General features: G+C 41.8%; 1 protein-coding gene across 1 annotated transcript in view; it reads left to right on the top strand.

Moving 5' to 3' along the window:
• The first annotated feature begins 26 nt into the window (after nt 1-26).
• Nucleotides 27-16,808, top strand: part of C23H1orf116 (chromosome 23 C1orf116 homolog) — a 40,043-nt gene continuing 23,261 nt past the window's right edge. Inside the window, exon 1 of the mRNA XM_008541723.2 lies at nt 27-343. Within this exon, the coding sequence (XP_008539945.2) occupies nt 164-343 (180 nt within the window). The 5' untranslated portion in view covers nt 27-163. The remainder of the gene's footprint in view (nt 344-16,808) is intronic.

Below are 16,808 nucleotides of genomic sequence, written 5' to 3'. Positions count from 1 at the left end.
ATGTTTGGCCCGGCGAAGGGTGGCCATTTTGGAGTCCACCCGGCAGCTGGTTGCTCCGGCGGCGAGTGCCAACCTGCTGCCGGGACCAAAGCTGGCCACACGGGTGTCTGGCCCATGGGTAGCCGGACCGACACGATGTGGCGGCTCCGCTGCAAGGCCAAGGATGGCACTCATGTTTTGCAGGGGTTGTCCAGCCGGACCCGGGTGCGGGAACTCCAGGGCCAAATTGCCGCCATCACCGGGATCGACCCCGGCTGCCAGCGAATCCTCGTCGGATACCCGCCCGAGTGCCTGGATCTCAGCAACGGGGATACCATTCTGGCGGATTTGCCCATCCAGTCAGGTAAGGAGATCGAGGCTGGGGCCGGGGAAAGGACTGGGAGGACGGAGAGGGGCGTGAGGGAGAACAGAACCAGTCAAGGCAAGGTGGCCGTGGGTCAGCTGGGGGCTTTGAGAACGAACAAGGATGAGGATAGATTAAAGAACAGAGGACTCTTACGGAGGCCGGGGCAAGTGTCTAACAACTCCTTGACTTTATACATGGTTGAAAGACACGGGGGGCCCAACCTGTGTGAGAAGCCTTGAAGCCCACCCGTCCTCAGTCTGCTTTCTGGTCTCGCTTGAGAACGTCTCATTCATTTTGTTTTCCCTCTCCTCCCAAAAAACTGTTAAAAAGTAGGACCTGTTTTCTCTGTCCTGATGGTTCTTTTCCCCTGTATCACTGAAAGATGATAGCAGGTTTGAAGAATGCAGGATATACTCTTCTTTTTTGCTTTCCTGGCTCGTTTCTGCAGTCACCTTTGTATATACTTTGACAGTTAAGTGTACTTATTTTAGAGGTTGCTTTCACATGTCCACTAAAGGCCTTTTCAAGTTCTAGACAACAGCAGTTATTTCCGTCCAGTATTAAAATTTGAACAGCAATATTGATAATTAAAAGCTTTCGGCTGTTGTATCAAGGATCCTGTAAACACTAAACAGGGTGGCTATGTTAAGATTTCAGAGGGAAGAGAACCCCCTAGTGGCCTAGTCCATGGTAAACACCTTCTGGAAGATTTGTGCTTTTAAAACGAAGAGAGCAAGTATAAGGAAATTTCTTTCTTGAGATGTATCTTTTTCAGTGAGCATAAAGGTGGATAACCCAGGCCGCTTCACTAAATTGGGATGCAACCTAGAATGTTTTGCTCTTTGTTCTGTTTTCATCTTTATGAAGATTCAGTGAACAAGAAGTGTTCCTGGTCACTTGTTTACAAAGATGTATTCTCCCAAGTAACCCCAGCTTATACTTTAACTCCTTCTGTTTGTAATTTACAGACGTGGCTAGTGAACGCTCAGTTTCATCTATAATTTCTCTGCAGTTCTGGGTTTCTTTTATTTTTAACAGGCGACATGCTGATCGTTGAAGAAGACCAAACCAGGCCCAAAACTTCACCTGCATTCACAAAATATGGTGCTCCTAGTTACGTCAGGGAAACTTTGCCTGTGCTTACCAGAACCGCGGTCCCAGCAGACAACTCCTGCCTCTTTACCAGTGTGTACTATGTTGTGGAAGGAGGAGTCTTGAATCCAGCTTGTGCCCCTGAGATGAGACGCCTCATAGCAGAAATTGTAGCAAGTGATCCAGAGTTCTATAGCGAGGCAATCCTGGGAAAAACAAATGAAGAGTACTGTGACTGGATCAAAAGGGATGATACTTGGGGAGGAGCTATTGAGATATCGATTTTGTCCAAATTTTATCAATGCGAAATCTGTGTAGTGGATACACAGACAGTAAGAATTGATCGTTTTGGGGAAGATGCAGGATATACCAAAAGGGTCCTGCTTATTTATGATGGCATCCACTATGATCCACTTCAGCGTAACTTCCCTGACCCACACACCCCTCCTCTGACCATTTTCTCCTCTAATGATGATATTGTTCTTGTACAAGCACTGGAATTAGCAGATGAAGCTAGAAGAAAGAGACAATTTACTGATGTAAACCGCTTCACCCTGAGGTGCATGGTATGTCAGAAGGGATTAACTGGACAAGCAGAAGCAAGGGACCATGCCAAGGAGACAGGCCATACCAACTTTGGAGAAGTGTGATCTATGCATGAGGAGGATTGAAGCCTACTACCTCACAGATCCAGAAGGTTCTGGGTTTTCCAATAAGCTATTCGTAACCCTAAAGAACAAAAGGACACAATGCTTGAACCATCCTTTTAACTTAAAACCACTAAGACACTGAAACTCCTTGTTAAGATTAAAATTAGTGTGCAAGTTTACAGATGTGTGTCTACAGTGGTGATACATGCCCTCTTTCTGCTGGGGTGACAATAGGTGGTCCTTGCCATCTGCTGACACTAACCTGAAGATTGAGTTTTAGTATTATAAACTAGCATCCAGCAGCATTAACTTGTAGAAGAAAATAACTTCCGTATTTGGGGTAATGCAGAAGGCCTCATGTGAGGTCACTGGACATAAACCACAGTGTCTCCAGTAATTGAGTCCTTTTAAAAACTCTGAATGAGTTAATAGTTCCTAAATTATGAATTGATTCCTCAAATGAAGATACTCAGAATTGTCAAAACTGATTTTGTATTGTGATTTGGTAGACTTTATAAATGCGTACTTCACCAGTTGTAAGTACATAATGAGCGTTTTACAGGGATGAGTGTATTCCTTGAGAATGTTACTGAAAAACAGGAACTGATAGTGCCCAATTTAGGATTTCTAGTGTATAGAAGTAGAATGTATGAGGGGAAAGGCGCCTGAGCAGCTTACTGAAGCTTTAAAAGAATGTTGGCCTCGTGTTTTAATGCAGCTCATTTATTGATCTTTGTCACCTTGAATAAAATTTTAAAATTAAGCAGGGTATGTTTTTTTACCTAGAGTTCCTTAAAATTTGAGTGCCCAATTTTTGCTTTCTTACATAAAGATTCGTCTAGAGGGATTTAATTTCCTCAGCTTTTTGTTAAGAGCACTTCCTCTAACTCCTAAAAGAAGTCTCCATCTAAGTGGTAATGCTGTGCTTTGGTTTGGGTTCTGTGAGATCTTTTGCTTACCTTAGCAGTGTTTGTTTTCATGCTCGCCTTATCCTGCCACAAATGTTCTTTTGCATAATTTCACATTTCTGTAAATTAGTACTTTGCTTATCCACGATTTTTTAATTTGACTTTGAAGAATTCTAAAATAATTGGGATAGTGTTGAATGAATTTGTTTCACTTCCAAATTATGACAGTTTTTAAATCCTTGCCTTATTCAGCTTTCTCAGAATTCTGCTTCTTCCTAATATTAGATGTGTAGCCATTTGCTTCGTGTGCTAATCCGCAAGGCACACCCTCTAAAACTTAGCTTCACCACGAGATCTTCCAGATAAAAGTTCTCTACCTCTTTTCTTAATTCTTCTGAAGATCAGGGATGCTAAATTATAGTTTGTTATGTGTTATCTCACATAATGTGAAGAGGTTTAATGTTGTGAAGTTTTGTTATCTTGATCTCATTTTTGATTAAATATCTCACTTAGAAAACGAATGGTATACTTTAAAGCACTTGTATCTCTTTCAGCATATCTTCTTGGCAAATGTTTTAAAATTGAAATTTACTTTTAGCACTTTCTCTCGGAAGAGATGGCCATATAAAATTAAGGAACACGTAAACAATTTAGGAGAAAAGTACCTTTAAGGAAAAATTCACAAAGTATGCTTGAGGTCATTAGACAACATTTTTTAGTACCTTTCTAAGTTATTATGGTCAATATAACTTAAAAGTGTTTAATTTTCTATTTTACTGAGCCTTAAAAATAATACCACTTGTGAGCTTGCGATACTTAATGTTTGGCAATCATAAAGTGTACAAATGAATGTGGTTGAAAATCCCTCTGTACCTGTCTGTCATCTGGTCTAAAAGGTTTTTGTATCTCCTATTTCCCCTAGAAAATACTAAGTTTAAAAATGTAAGTTAAAAGTATCCTACTGAAGGCCAGCCCTATGGCGCAGTGGAAAGTTCTCACGTTCCACTTCGGTGGCCTGGGGTTCACCAGTTCACATCCCCGGTGTGGACCTCCACACCGCTTGTCAAGCCATGCAGTGGCAGGCATCCCACATATAAAGTAGAGGAAGATGGGCACGGATGTTAGCTCAGGGCCAGTCTTCCTCAGCAAAAAGAGGAAGATTGGTGGCAGATGTTAGCTCAGGGCTAATCTTCCTCAAAAAAAAAAAAGTATTCTGAGTGATGTCCATCAGATTGAGCTTTATGCATCATTATTCATAAAGCCTGCCCTTCTTCCTTCGGCACTTCAGGAGCCAAACTTGACATTGTTTACTGGAATTTTAAGAGAAGTTTATTCATGGAGCAAATATTTATGGAGTAATTTATAACCAGGCATGTATTGATGTGTTTCTCAACATAAATTTCTGTCACTTTAAAACTGAGTATATTTTATCTACATTGGACTAATTTAACAAATGGAAAGAAATAGAACCTGATATTTTATAAAATTAAACCCTCTCATTGTAAGTGTTTTTGTTTGCATATTTAACTTATACTTTTATAGCAAATGTCTTAAGTATTTATTCAGGGGATCTTATTTTATTCTATTATACCTGTTGTCTAGGTTGTTCATTCACCAACTGGACACCGATAGTCAAATCACTCTCAATAATGGCTCTTTAAATTAATCACCTGCTGAAATTCAGCACTAGTACTTTAAAGTAATGCTCTGATCATGGAAAATTCAAGATGAAGCACTGTTTGTAGACCATTTGATTTAATTATTGAGGACTAAAAACCTACACTTGTGCTCATTCTAAACTCAAGCTTGTAAACCTCACAGAATTTAAAGATTTCTTTTACTGAACTTAACTAAACTCTTAAAATTAGCTTATTAACGTAATGTAAGTTCTAATCTTGTGAATTTTGAAAACCTGTGGATTTAGTACTTGCAGTGGAATTTAAAGAAACTTTTTCCTAAATTTGCACTTGAGCATAATGAAACCCTTCTTCCTATTCATTCAGTTTTTGACTGCCGTACAAGAATATTTTTTAATTAAAATGGAGCTAGTTTACATCAGTGGCAGAGTGAATGAAGATTGTGCTTGCCCATCCCCCACTCCTCTCCCTCGCTCTTCTTCCCCTTGCCCTTCTTTGGATTTACAGGTTAGAAATAGGGCTATGAAGATGCACTTCTACACAGAGTGATTTCAGAAATTAAAATGAATATCCCTGGGAATTTTATGATGTTACAGCCATATGAAGACATCAATGTGGTACATCTTCTGTTGCTGTTTCAGGGTTGATTTCTTTATTGTTTCCCGTGAATGAAAAATGGGCACAGTCCAGTGGTACCCTTGAAATTTGGGCCGCTGGTCAGCTTCACCCTATTGCAAAAACTAATATGGTCATGCCACTTGATTATTCCATGAAGTTCCGGTCTCAGCAAAAAAATAATCAGGAATGAATTGACATTGTATTTATATATACTTGCCACTGAGTACCCATGCCTACCTTGCTTCTCTAGCTTATTCTGTCTGTCTCGTCTAGGCATCAAAACTGTATGTTGCAAGTTGCCCTAGCTAAATAGAGTTTTCTGTGGGTTTTTTTTGAAAAAGAATTGCGAGTATGCAAGATTAGTAGCAGAAGGATTTTTTTCTTTATGGATCAGGTGGCCTTCCTAAACTTTCATATATTAAGATTTACGTTCTTTTATGTGTGAGACACATTTGTTATTATTTGCAGCACTTTAAGAAATATGAAGTAAAAGTTTACATGTTAGCCCTCTCCAGGGATCTTATTAAAGACATTAAAATATAATTCTTGAGCTGTTAACAATCAGCTCTTCTTAATCAACAATTACCATCATTGCGTAGTGTATCCAGTGGTACAACATCGTGGTGTTTTGCTAACAGTAGAACTCAATTTCAGTAACTATTAAGAGCATGCTCTGTGCCCTAGCATTCAAAATATTACTTATTTCTAGAATGTGATCTTTATCATTCGTTGTACAGTGCAGTATTCAGATTTGTCCTTGTAGCACAAAGATGACAGCTTTAAAAAGATAAGATTCTTTAAGCTCTTCATTTGTTTTCTAAGCAAACTTATTTTAAGGGAGCTGATTTTTGAGTCAGAGGCCTTAAAAGTGTCATATATAAGCAACATCATTTTTAAGCCTAAATTAAAACACTTGATTTGAATAAGCTAGTTTATTAAGATGTTTTGTTAGTAAGAGTTTTAATAATTCGCGCATTTCGTCCAACTTAAAAAGAATATAAAACTTCTTTGATGGTGGGAAAGGGTTTTGTTTTTTTCTTCTCCAAAAATTAGTTGGCATTTTGTTTGCTGTGCTTTGAATATTTGACTTTGAAGAAATTACTATATTGATATTGAATTGTGGTGTGCTGATTCAGGTCTTGGTTCATATGAATTTAACCAAGATTGACAGCCCTCCCATGCTATTTCCGAGTGAAGGGAAAAGGGGTGGGAGGGTAAAGGACCATTTAACCAAAAGAGATTCTCAAATGGGTGCATTCCTAGCCATGAATTACGCTTTTCAGAAAATTTTTCAGGCAATGCCTTTGTGTTACCCTAACCCTCCTCCCGCATTTCTTGGTATAGAGTGTAGCAGGGCCATAACTGAAAAGCTTGACATTGAAGTGTAAAATCACAACTATAACCATTTTGCTACGATGCATTTTTATACTTGTTTTTTAAAATACAGACCTACATATAGGAGTTTAGAGATAGTGGAGATAATGATTTGGTTAAGTTGTGGGTAAACAGCTTAACCTAAGAAAGGTTTAGAATTTCTACTAAGGTTACATGAACCTGACTTTATAACTGGTATAGGATATGTAGTTAGTTGTAGCCCATTAGTTACTTAAAAGGACCAGGGTACCTAATTCTTGACAGTTTTCCATTTCACCTTGGTGGCATTCTATACTCAAGCTGTTTAAAGAAAACATAATTTCTGTAGCAAAGAGTAATTTTTTTCCTTTAAAAAAGTATTGAATTCTCCTTAAAATACAGAATAAATATGTATAGCTTGTCAAAAGGGATAGAGAATGACAACAGTGCTCTATTTCCTGTATGAATGCAGTACAGGTGGAGATTCCTGAAGCAAAAAAACTCACAAAACTGTCAAATGTAGAGCTTTAGAACATGACTTGAAAAAGTAGTAGGGAAGGGCAAAACAGAACAGCTTTTTCTTGGCATGAGAAAACATTTTCTGAATGAAGATGGACAGTGTTTTCTTGTTTTAAAAATGTCCTTTTGTCTGTTTGCCAGCATTTTTTCGAAGTTAATGTGCTGCTGCTACCTGGGAGATGTCTGATTTCATTTTGTACAACTCTTATGTGATTTTGCCATTGTCATTAAGATGCATTGATTTTATTTATGAGGTATATGATTTTACATATCTAAATGCTGTATGAAGTGACTTGTTTCGAAGGAATAAATGAAGTGAAAAGATTGTTGTCTGAGCATATTTTGGGGTGAGGGCAGAGGGCCAGTGAACAGCTGCTACAGTCAAGTTACATGTTTATTATCAAAAGCTTTGACCACTGCTTTGACTTGTGTACCAAAATCTGCCAAACACTCTGTACGTGGAGTCTTAGTGACTTGGACAGGAGAAACTAAAATGTTTCTAGGATATTTGACATTTCCCTTCCTTGACTCCCAATTTTCTGGTATGCGGTCAGCTCCAGAAAGTTGTCATTCAATGTCTGTTGCTGACAAATTGTCAAAGTGGGAAGGTTGAATGTTCCCTTTCATTTATAATAGGCTGAGATCCGTGTGAACTTAGATCTGTTTGCAAACTGCAACATCTCCCTGGGAGAATTTATTTAATCTTTGACGACGTCAACATTTAAACATTTATTTGAAATGGCACTGGAGTTATTAGAAATGGCCAGAATTTAGGCTGTAACTAAATCGAACTACTTTCCTTCTCATTGGAAGCTTGAAAATTATGGAAGTGGAACCATAATGTAACCTAATCAATTTCTGCACCAGGACAAAATATCTGGGGGTCTGCGTAAATCCAACCTAAGAATAAGTCAAGGCAAACCTCATTATAAAAGGTGGTAAGGAGTTTCAAGGGCTGTGTGATGGTGGCTTGTTGAACAATAAACTGTGCCCATAAAGCAATGCTTCTCAAAAGGGTGTTCACATTACCTGGGAACTTGTTAGAAATGCAAATTCTCGGAAAGAAATCAAACATAAAAGAGACCGATGACCTGTGTTTTAACAAGCCCTCCAGGTGATTCTGATGCATGATAAAGTTTGAGAACCACAGCTCTAACCGCGGTGTTTTAAATGAATAGATATCAACATGCAGAGACCGCTAATGGCTTATGTTAGCCCTATGTCCTAGGTCTTATGCAATCCATCTTTATCCGCTACTTAAAGACACTTATTAAAATTTTCAGATAATATAAATCCAGAAAAGACTGACATTTCAAAAATCTCAGCAGGCTGAAAAACCCTAAGGTTGAATATTCATGAATGTGAAGTCCTACCGTTAAGTTCTAAAACAATCCATTGTGTGAGTCCAGCACGGGTAAAACCTGGTCTTAATAGTTGATTTGACAAAAACAGCAATAGTGCTTAACTATAATTCTGATCCCAGCAGGGCGAAATGACTTGGGCTGCAGAAATAGTTGCATTTTAATAGTTAAATGATCTAGAAAAAAGGAAGCAATAGCGCTAATGTATCCTGCTTTTGTCACATTGCGTTGGGGGTTTGAATGAGAATTTTACATGTAAAACCTGATGAAAAACTAAGGTTTAACACATGCCATGTGATAGCTAAAGGAACTGGAGATATTTACCTGGAGAAGAGAAAAGGGATTTCAGATTGATGTGATGGCTAACTTCAAATTTGGAAAGGAGTTATGTAAAAGAAGAATTAGATTTATTCTCTGAGGCTCTAGAGGAAACAACTCAGACCAATAAGGGGTAAATATTGCAAAGTAAAATTTACCTTAAAATCCTAGTGCAGGGAGAAAGGGATGCTTTAATATTAAAGCTCGAGTGATGCAGCCTGCCGCAGTGTGAGAAATAGAGCTGGAAGTCACTACCTCTGACATCTTGAAAAGTTTATGTCAAATGCTAGTTATGAAATGAGTAATTACGAAAAGAACTTCCCTAGAAAAAAAGTTTGGTTTTTTTTTCTTTCTTCTCCTCTTTGCCATTCCGTTAGTATTTGGAAAGGAGTGGCTTGTGCTCCTCTTCAGTAATACAGCTGAGGCTGCAGAGCAGGACTTCATATTTGGTGATAGTATGTACTATGCTTATCTTCTTATATCTCTAAGGCTAAAAAGAGAGATCCAAGAATAGAAAAACAGGCATCTCAAATACTTTTTCTATTATAAAAATTTGTTCTGACTTGGATTGTTTTTGTCTCTGTCATGTTTATAGATGTTGAGGGTATTTATCAGATGAAACCCAGTGCCAGGGTATCGTGAACACATTTCCCTAAGCTCACTGGAACTTTCATAATTTCCCTATGTGTGAGTTTAAAGAAAAAAAATTCAAGAATTCCTGAGGAAGCAGCTCTGAGAATAAATCGTTCTCTCTCTTTGCTTTAGTAACTGCCTCTCTCTTAACTGCTTCTCTGCCTTTCTGTCCTTCTAAAATTCCTTCTCTACACCAAGAAGAGTTTTCTGATCTTACTCTGATGACATTTCTCTGTATTCGACTGAAGGGCTTCATCAGTGAATTTTAAGATATTAGAGCAGGTGTCCCAGTGACTTGGCCATGTTCTAAAATCCTAAAGACGACCCTCGAATAATTGCAGTAGGCTGAAAGCTATTAATTTAGAGTTGAAGCCTGTTTGAGTCAGGTTCGAAATTAGTGCTGACGTTAAACACAAATCATAAAGAAAATTATTCCTGATAACCCCTTAACTGGCTCATAAAGTAGAGCATATAGACATCACCATAACTTAGTAAGTCCAACACAGCTAGTCCCCACCCCAGTGCTGGAAGAGATGTGCTCATTCCTGGGGTGCAGCTCTTTGAGTTCCCAACCCACAGCGAGTGTGGGTCCCTAGGTCCCATCCACAGATGAACCTTGGACCGCAGTCCCTGATCCCCTGCTTCTGTGAGGCTTTCACAAGCACCCCTCAGCGTCTCAGCCACCCATTCTGGAATAGAGCTGTCTCCAGAGGAAAGTGGCCCAAATGTCGGGTGTACCACACTGAACCTCTATCCTCATCCTGGTCCAGGCCTGGCAATTCTTCAAGTTCTTCACTATTTTTGGCTCCCCACTGCTTTAACGAAGAGGGTTTGTCTGAATTACTTAGTCCAACGCTACTGGAAATGGAAGTCCTCAACAATACCTTTCTTATGATAATCACAAAACAACTACCATAAAATTTGTAAAAAAAAAAAGAAAGAAAGAAAAGATACAATCTTGGAAATGGAAATATCAGGTATGAAGCAAATGATTTAATAACATAATTTTTCCATCAACAGTGGAGGAGGGGATAGTAAGAATGTCAGTGTTTATTTAGAACAGTACAGAAGGAAGAAGCACTTTATCAAGTTACCATGAATATTTCTAGCATAGTTCATTTCAATCCTGTTGGATATTTGTATTAAAGTAAATAGAAAATGTGTCCTTTATTATGGAATAAGAATCATTTTTTAAAGTTTATTATGTGGGCTATTTCACAAAATTATCCATCCTAATTGTGGACAGAACTTTACAGCTATTAGAATTCCAAACTTCCTTCTACTATGACTTACCTACTTTGCATTGGGATTGGTAAATCTTTCTCTTATGAATCTTGTTGGATTGAATGACTTCTTCCAGAGCTCGAGTATTACAGAGTAAACTGATAAAATCAAGTTTTAAACCTGTACAACTAAGGAGCAGACTTTGAATTATGTTAACCTTCTGCCAAAGTGACCCTTCCCGTTAGGTATATCCTTTAACATCCAGCCTTATTTTTCTTACTTTTACTCTATAACAATGAAGAGAGAAAATGATCTTGGATTTGGCTAGAAGCAGCTAAAGTCATGATTTACCTCAGAGAAGTTGTTAAGCAGTTTTCTTTAACAAACCCTTGTTGAACTTCTACTTCTTTAAGATATAGTGTCAAATACTTCAGGATTACAAGGATAGTCATTCATTCAACGAACATTTTTGAGTGCTCATGTTGTTTCAGGAACTGGCCTGGTGCTGGGTATACACTTGGGGAGAAAACACAAACAATGCTATAAAGGAATAGAAATACAGGTGCTATGAAGAGAATAACAGGGTGGGAGAATCTAAAAGTGTGAATCTGGGAGAGCCTTTTTAAGAAAGTGACATTTAAGCTGAAACCTGAAGCGTGAGTAGGAGTTGGTTGAAGACTAAGAAGAGCATTCCAAGTAGGAGAGATAGCATTTGCAAACACTATGTTGCAGGAGGAAATAAAATATTTTCCAGGCCAGTCTGGCCATAGTGTGGTAAACAGAGTAAGAGGGACGTGTGATGAAGTCTTAGAAGCGAGAAAGGATTCAGATTTGCAGCATCCGTAAGCTATATTAAGCACTTACCCTAATTCATATTTACCACATTTTATCTGCTTGTTTATTTTATGTATGTGTCCCCAAGTAGTTTGTCCACAAGGGCAGGAACCAGTTCTCTCTTATTACCGTTGTATTCCCGGTATCTAACAAAGTACTGGACACATAGTAGACGTTCAATATATGTTTGAATGAATGAACATGTGAATGAATGAAGTTAATGTGTAACTTAGGAATAAAATTATCCTAAGATCATTGGGAGGACATCAAAGCATTTTAAAGAAGGCCCCAGATTTATGTTTCCCTAATGCTTTTAACTGCTCTGTGGAGAATGGATTAAAGGGCGCAAAGGTGGAAATGAAGGGCCAGTTAGGTGAGAGCGACTGCAGGAACTTATGTAAGTGATGATGGTAATAATTAGAATAGTTAGCATTTGTTGAGCACTTTCAATGTTCTGAGCATTTTCATGCGTTACCTCGCATAATCTTCATGACTCTGAGATAGATAACTATTACTATCACCTTACTTTGTAGATACGGTTACTGAGGATTAGAGAGGTTCAGTAACTTCCTCAAGGATGAAGAGCTAATAAATGAATGACAGTTTGGACTAGGTAAATGTCAAGAGAAGAGGATAGATTTAAGATATATTTGGGAGATTGGATCTCCAGGACTTGGTGACACAAGGAGTAATAGAGAGGGAAGCATCTAGAATGTCTCTCAGTGTTTTTACTTAAGCAACTAGTCAATGCCAGACATTTACTGACCCATGGAAGATGGAGGGGGAGAATATTTGGAAGGAATAGAGAAAATAAGAGTTTGGACATGTTCGGGTTGAGATGTTTTTGAATCATATGAAAGATGTCATGAAGGCATCTATAGGTCTGAAGTTTAAAAAAAAGTCTAAAGATTAAGATCTAAATTTTGGATTTGTTGACCTTAGATAGTTAAAAGTTATGTGAATGGAAGAGATCATCTAGAGAGAGTGTGTAAAGAGAGGAAGCCTCAGCACCAAACCCCAAGGAACTTTCAACATCTAGAAGTTAGGTAAAGGAAGAAGAGCCAGGATTTAGAAGTCAGTTTAAGAAGGAAGAGCCACTAAAGATAACCGAGAGTTCAGAAGAGATCAGAAATGCATAAGAATTTCATGTCATGAAATCCAAGAGAAAATAGTTGTTTAAGAAACAGAACGTGGCCAACTATATTGGATGTTACAGAAAGATCAAGTTAAGAGGAAGATTAGAAGAGTCTGTAGGATTTGGCAACCTGGAGCTCATTGATGAACTTAGCAAGAGCTGTTTTGGGGGTAGTGGAGAAAGAAGCCAGATGGATATGGGTTGGAGTAAATAGGGTGTCTGGTGAAAGATAGTAGGTTTAACATATTCATTGATCTCCACTCTCCCAAAATTGTAATAAAATGATAGTAATGGGATTTAAAGAGGCATAAATTCTCAAGAACAAAGAGATGGTGGGGTAAATAACAGCAAAAAAATTTTAGATGCTAGCCAGCAGTTGGATGAGTGGAACTGGCCTACCGGTCTGAAAAAGCTGAATCCTAAACCAGCAATCATATTTCCTCTATGGAGCAACCCCGCTCCAAAAAAATTCAAGAATTGGTGGTATTAGTACCTCTAGAAATAGGAGTGAAAAAAAGTCAGGAAGATGGGTAGAGAGTCTGGTTACCAGAGGGGAAGGGGTTGGGTGAAAGGGGTAAAGGGGCACATACGTGTGGTGATGGATAAAAACGAGGCTATTGGAGGATTCTTCCAAGATGGCGCCGTGAGTAGTCCTCTTTGTCTCTCGCCCTTCGAGTCTACAATTATTTGGACACTTATCGCTTGACAAAGGATATCCAGACAGCATCTCAGGACGTCTGAGACACCCACGCGACTATACATCGGAAGGCGGACGGACTTTCCTCCGGGAGGATGTGGAAATAGGTGAAAACTCTCCGACCCCGACGGGCAGCCTAGTACCCGCAAGCGGCTTTCTTCCAACGGACGCCCCCAGAGGATCCACACACATCTAGGGCAGGAGCGAGAACACAACAGAGGAGCGACGGTGGAAACAGGTGACCAGAACCCTACTTAAACCCCCCGCAATTACTCCTAAACGCAGAGGGAAACTTTGGAGTTGCACACCTGAGCCCGCGGGGAGAGTCTCTCCCCGCCATTGGCGGGGAGACCCGGCCTGGTGCTCGGGGCGCCCGGAGGGTCCCAGAGAGAGACACGGTGGGCACGGAGGTCTCCCAGCTGCCGTTGCCCGCCCCGTGGGACTAGGGATTGCCGGAGATCTCGGAGAGGACCGGGGCGGGGGAATTTTCAAAGGCCGGATCGGCGACCCGGAGGGGAAGTGCCGGAGCTCCCCCAGGCAGCAGACAAAACTCTCTGTCTGCCGGTAGCAGAGGGGCCACGCTGAGCACTCAGGGCTCCCGGCAGAAGCCCGGACAGAAGCCCAGAGGGCGGGGCGACCCCCAGCTGCCGTTGCCCGCCCCGTGGGACTAGGGATTGCCGGAGATCTCGGAGAGGACCGGGGCGGGGGAACTTTCAAAGGCGGGTCCGGCGATCCGGTGGAGAAGCGCCGGAGCTCCGCCCGGGCAGCAGACAAAACTCTCTGTCTGCCGGTAGCAGAGGGGCCACGCTGAGCATTCAGAGCTCCCGGCAGAGGCCCGGAGAGAAGCCCAGAGGGCGGGGCGACCCCCAGCTGCCGTTGCCCGCCCCGTGGGACTAGGGATTGCCGGAGATCTCGGAGAGGACCGGGGCGGGGGAACTTTCAAAGGCGGGTCCGGCGATCCGGTGGAGAAGCGCCGGAGCTCCGCCCGGGCAGCAGACAAAACTCTCTGTCTGCCGGTAGCAGAGGGGCCACGCTGAGCATTCAGAGCTCTCGGCAGAGGCCCGGAGAGAAGCCCAGAGGGCGGGGCGACCCCCAGCTGCCGTTGCCCGCCCCGTGGGACTAGGGATTGCCGGAGATCTCGGAGAGGACCGGGGCGGGGGAACTTTCAAAGGCGGGTCCGGCGATCCGGTGGAGAAGCGCCGGAGCTCCGCCCGGGCAGCAGACAAAACTCTCTGTCTGCCGGTAGCAGAGGGGCCACGCTGAGCATTCAGAGCTCCCGGCAGAGGCCCGGAGAGAAGCCCAGAGGGCGGGGCGACCCCCAGCTGCCGTTGCCCGCTCCGTGGGACTAGGGATTGCCGGAGATCTCGGAGAGGACCGGGGCGGGGGAACTTTCAAAGGCGGGTCCGGCGATCCGGTGGAGAAGCGCCGGAGCTCCGCCCGGGCAGCAGACAAAACTCTCTGTCTGCCGGTAGCAGAGGGGCCACGCTGAGCATTCAGAGCTCCCGGCAGAGGCCCGGAGAGAAGCCCAGAGGGCGGGGCGACCCCCAGCTGCCGTTGCCCACCAGGTGAGGCTAGGGATTGCCGGAGATCTCGGAGAGGACTGGGGCTGGAGAGAGTTCCAGAGACCCAGCTTAGTAGCCTAGGGGGAAACCCTACAGGCTCACAGAAGCCTTAGGGAAAGCCTCTGCACAGCACCAGTAGAAGGCACCCAGCCGCCAGCCACAAGGCTGGAAGACCCCAGGGCAAAAGCAGCATAGCTAGGTGTACTAACCACAGACTGTAGAAGATGCCAATAGCTCTCCTGCGACCCATAGAGGACAAGTGAGATTTGGTGGGTGCCGACAGCAACCGAGCGACAAATAAAAGTGATCCCACCCCTGGCCGCTGGAAAAGCCCATAACACCGTTGCAGACCCCAAGGAGAGAGCGCATCTAGGTGGGCAACAACAGTAGGCACCTGCAGTCTGAAGCCCCCCGTGACGGCCCCCACGGCAGAGGAGGGAATCCAAAGGGCCACTGTGGCTACGAAGAGGGGCCCAGGCCCAGTTATCAATAGCTGATAGGGTTCCTGGTTGGTGAAGTATAAACAGCTGCTCCCCCCACCGCAGCAGCTGAAACAAGTGAAAGGAGCAACTAAACTCTATCTCCATGCGGAGGCACAAATCAACATCATCAAGCAATATGAAAAAATACATCAAATCTCCAGAACAGAAAGAAAGTAACAAATACACAGAAAACAATCCCAAAGAAAATGAGATATATAACCTAAATGATGATGACTTCAAAACAGCCATCATTAAAATACTCACTGAGTTAAGAGAGAATTCTGACCGACAACTCAACGAGTTCAGGAGCTATGTCACAAAAGAGTTTGATACGATAAAGAAGAACCAAACAGAAATACTGGAAATGAAGAACACAATAGAGGAGATTAAGAAAAATCTAGATGCTCTGAACAGTAGGGCCGATAATATGGAGGAAAGAATTAGCAATTTGGAAGATGGCAATATAGAATTGTTGCAGGCAGAGGAGGAGAGAGAAGCAAGACTTAAAAGAAATGAAGAAACTCTCCGAGAATTATCAGACACAATTAGGAGATGCAACGTAAGGATTATAGGTATACCAGAGGGAGAAGAGAAGGAGAAAGGGGCAGAAAACCTATTCAAAGAAATAATGGCTGAGAACTTCCCTAATCTGGTGAGGGAGATGGATCTTCAGGTGACAGAAGCCAATAGATCTCCAAACTTTATCAATGCAAGAAGACCAACTCCACGGCATATAGTAGTGAAGCTAGCAAAAGTCAACGACAAGGAGAAAATATTAAGGACAGCCAGGCAAAAGAAACTAACCTACAAAGGAACCCCCATCAGGCTATCAGCAGATTTCTCAGCAGAAACTTTACAGGCTAGAAGAGAGTGGAATGATATATTCAAAAATCTGAAGGACAAAAACCTACAGCCGAGAATTCTCTACCCAGCGAAAATATCCTTCAAATACGATGGAGAAATAAAAACTTTCCCAGATAAACAAAAATTAAGGGAGTTCATTGCCACAAAACCTCCTCTTCAGGAAATCCTCAGGAAAACCCTCATTCCTGAAAAATCCAAAAAAGGAAAGGGACTACAAAACCAAGAGCAGAGGAGATAAGTAGAAGGACAACAACAGAGAGTAGCAGCTCTACATCAGAACAGATTAAACCATGGGACGAGAAACAAAGGAAACTGAAGAAAACCGGAAAACAAGACACAAAATGGTAGTGGTAGGCCACCACGTCTCAATAATCACTCTAAATGTAAACGGATTGAACTCCCCAATCAAAAGACACAGAGTGGCAGGATGGATCAAAGAACAAGATCCAACAATATGCTGCCTCCAGGAAACACACCTCAGCCCCAAAGACAAACACAGACTCAGAGTGAAGGGATGGAGAACAATACTCCAAGCTAATAATGAACAAAAGAAAGCAGGTGTCGCTATACTAATA

The sequence above is a fragment of the Equus przewalskii genome, chromosome 23 (genome assembly GCF_037783145.1).
Source record: "Equus przewalskii isolate Varuska chromosome 23, EquPr2, whole genome shotgun sequence".
Classification (NCBI taxonomy): Eukaryota; Metazoa; Chordata; class Mammalia; order Perissodactyla; family Equidae; genus Equus; species Equus przewalskii.
This window is presented reverse-complemented; position numbering and strand designations above follow the sequence as displayed.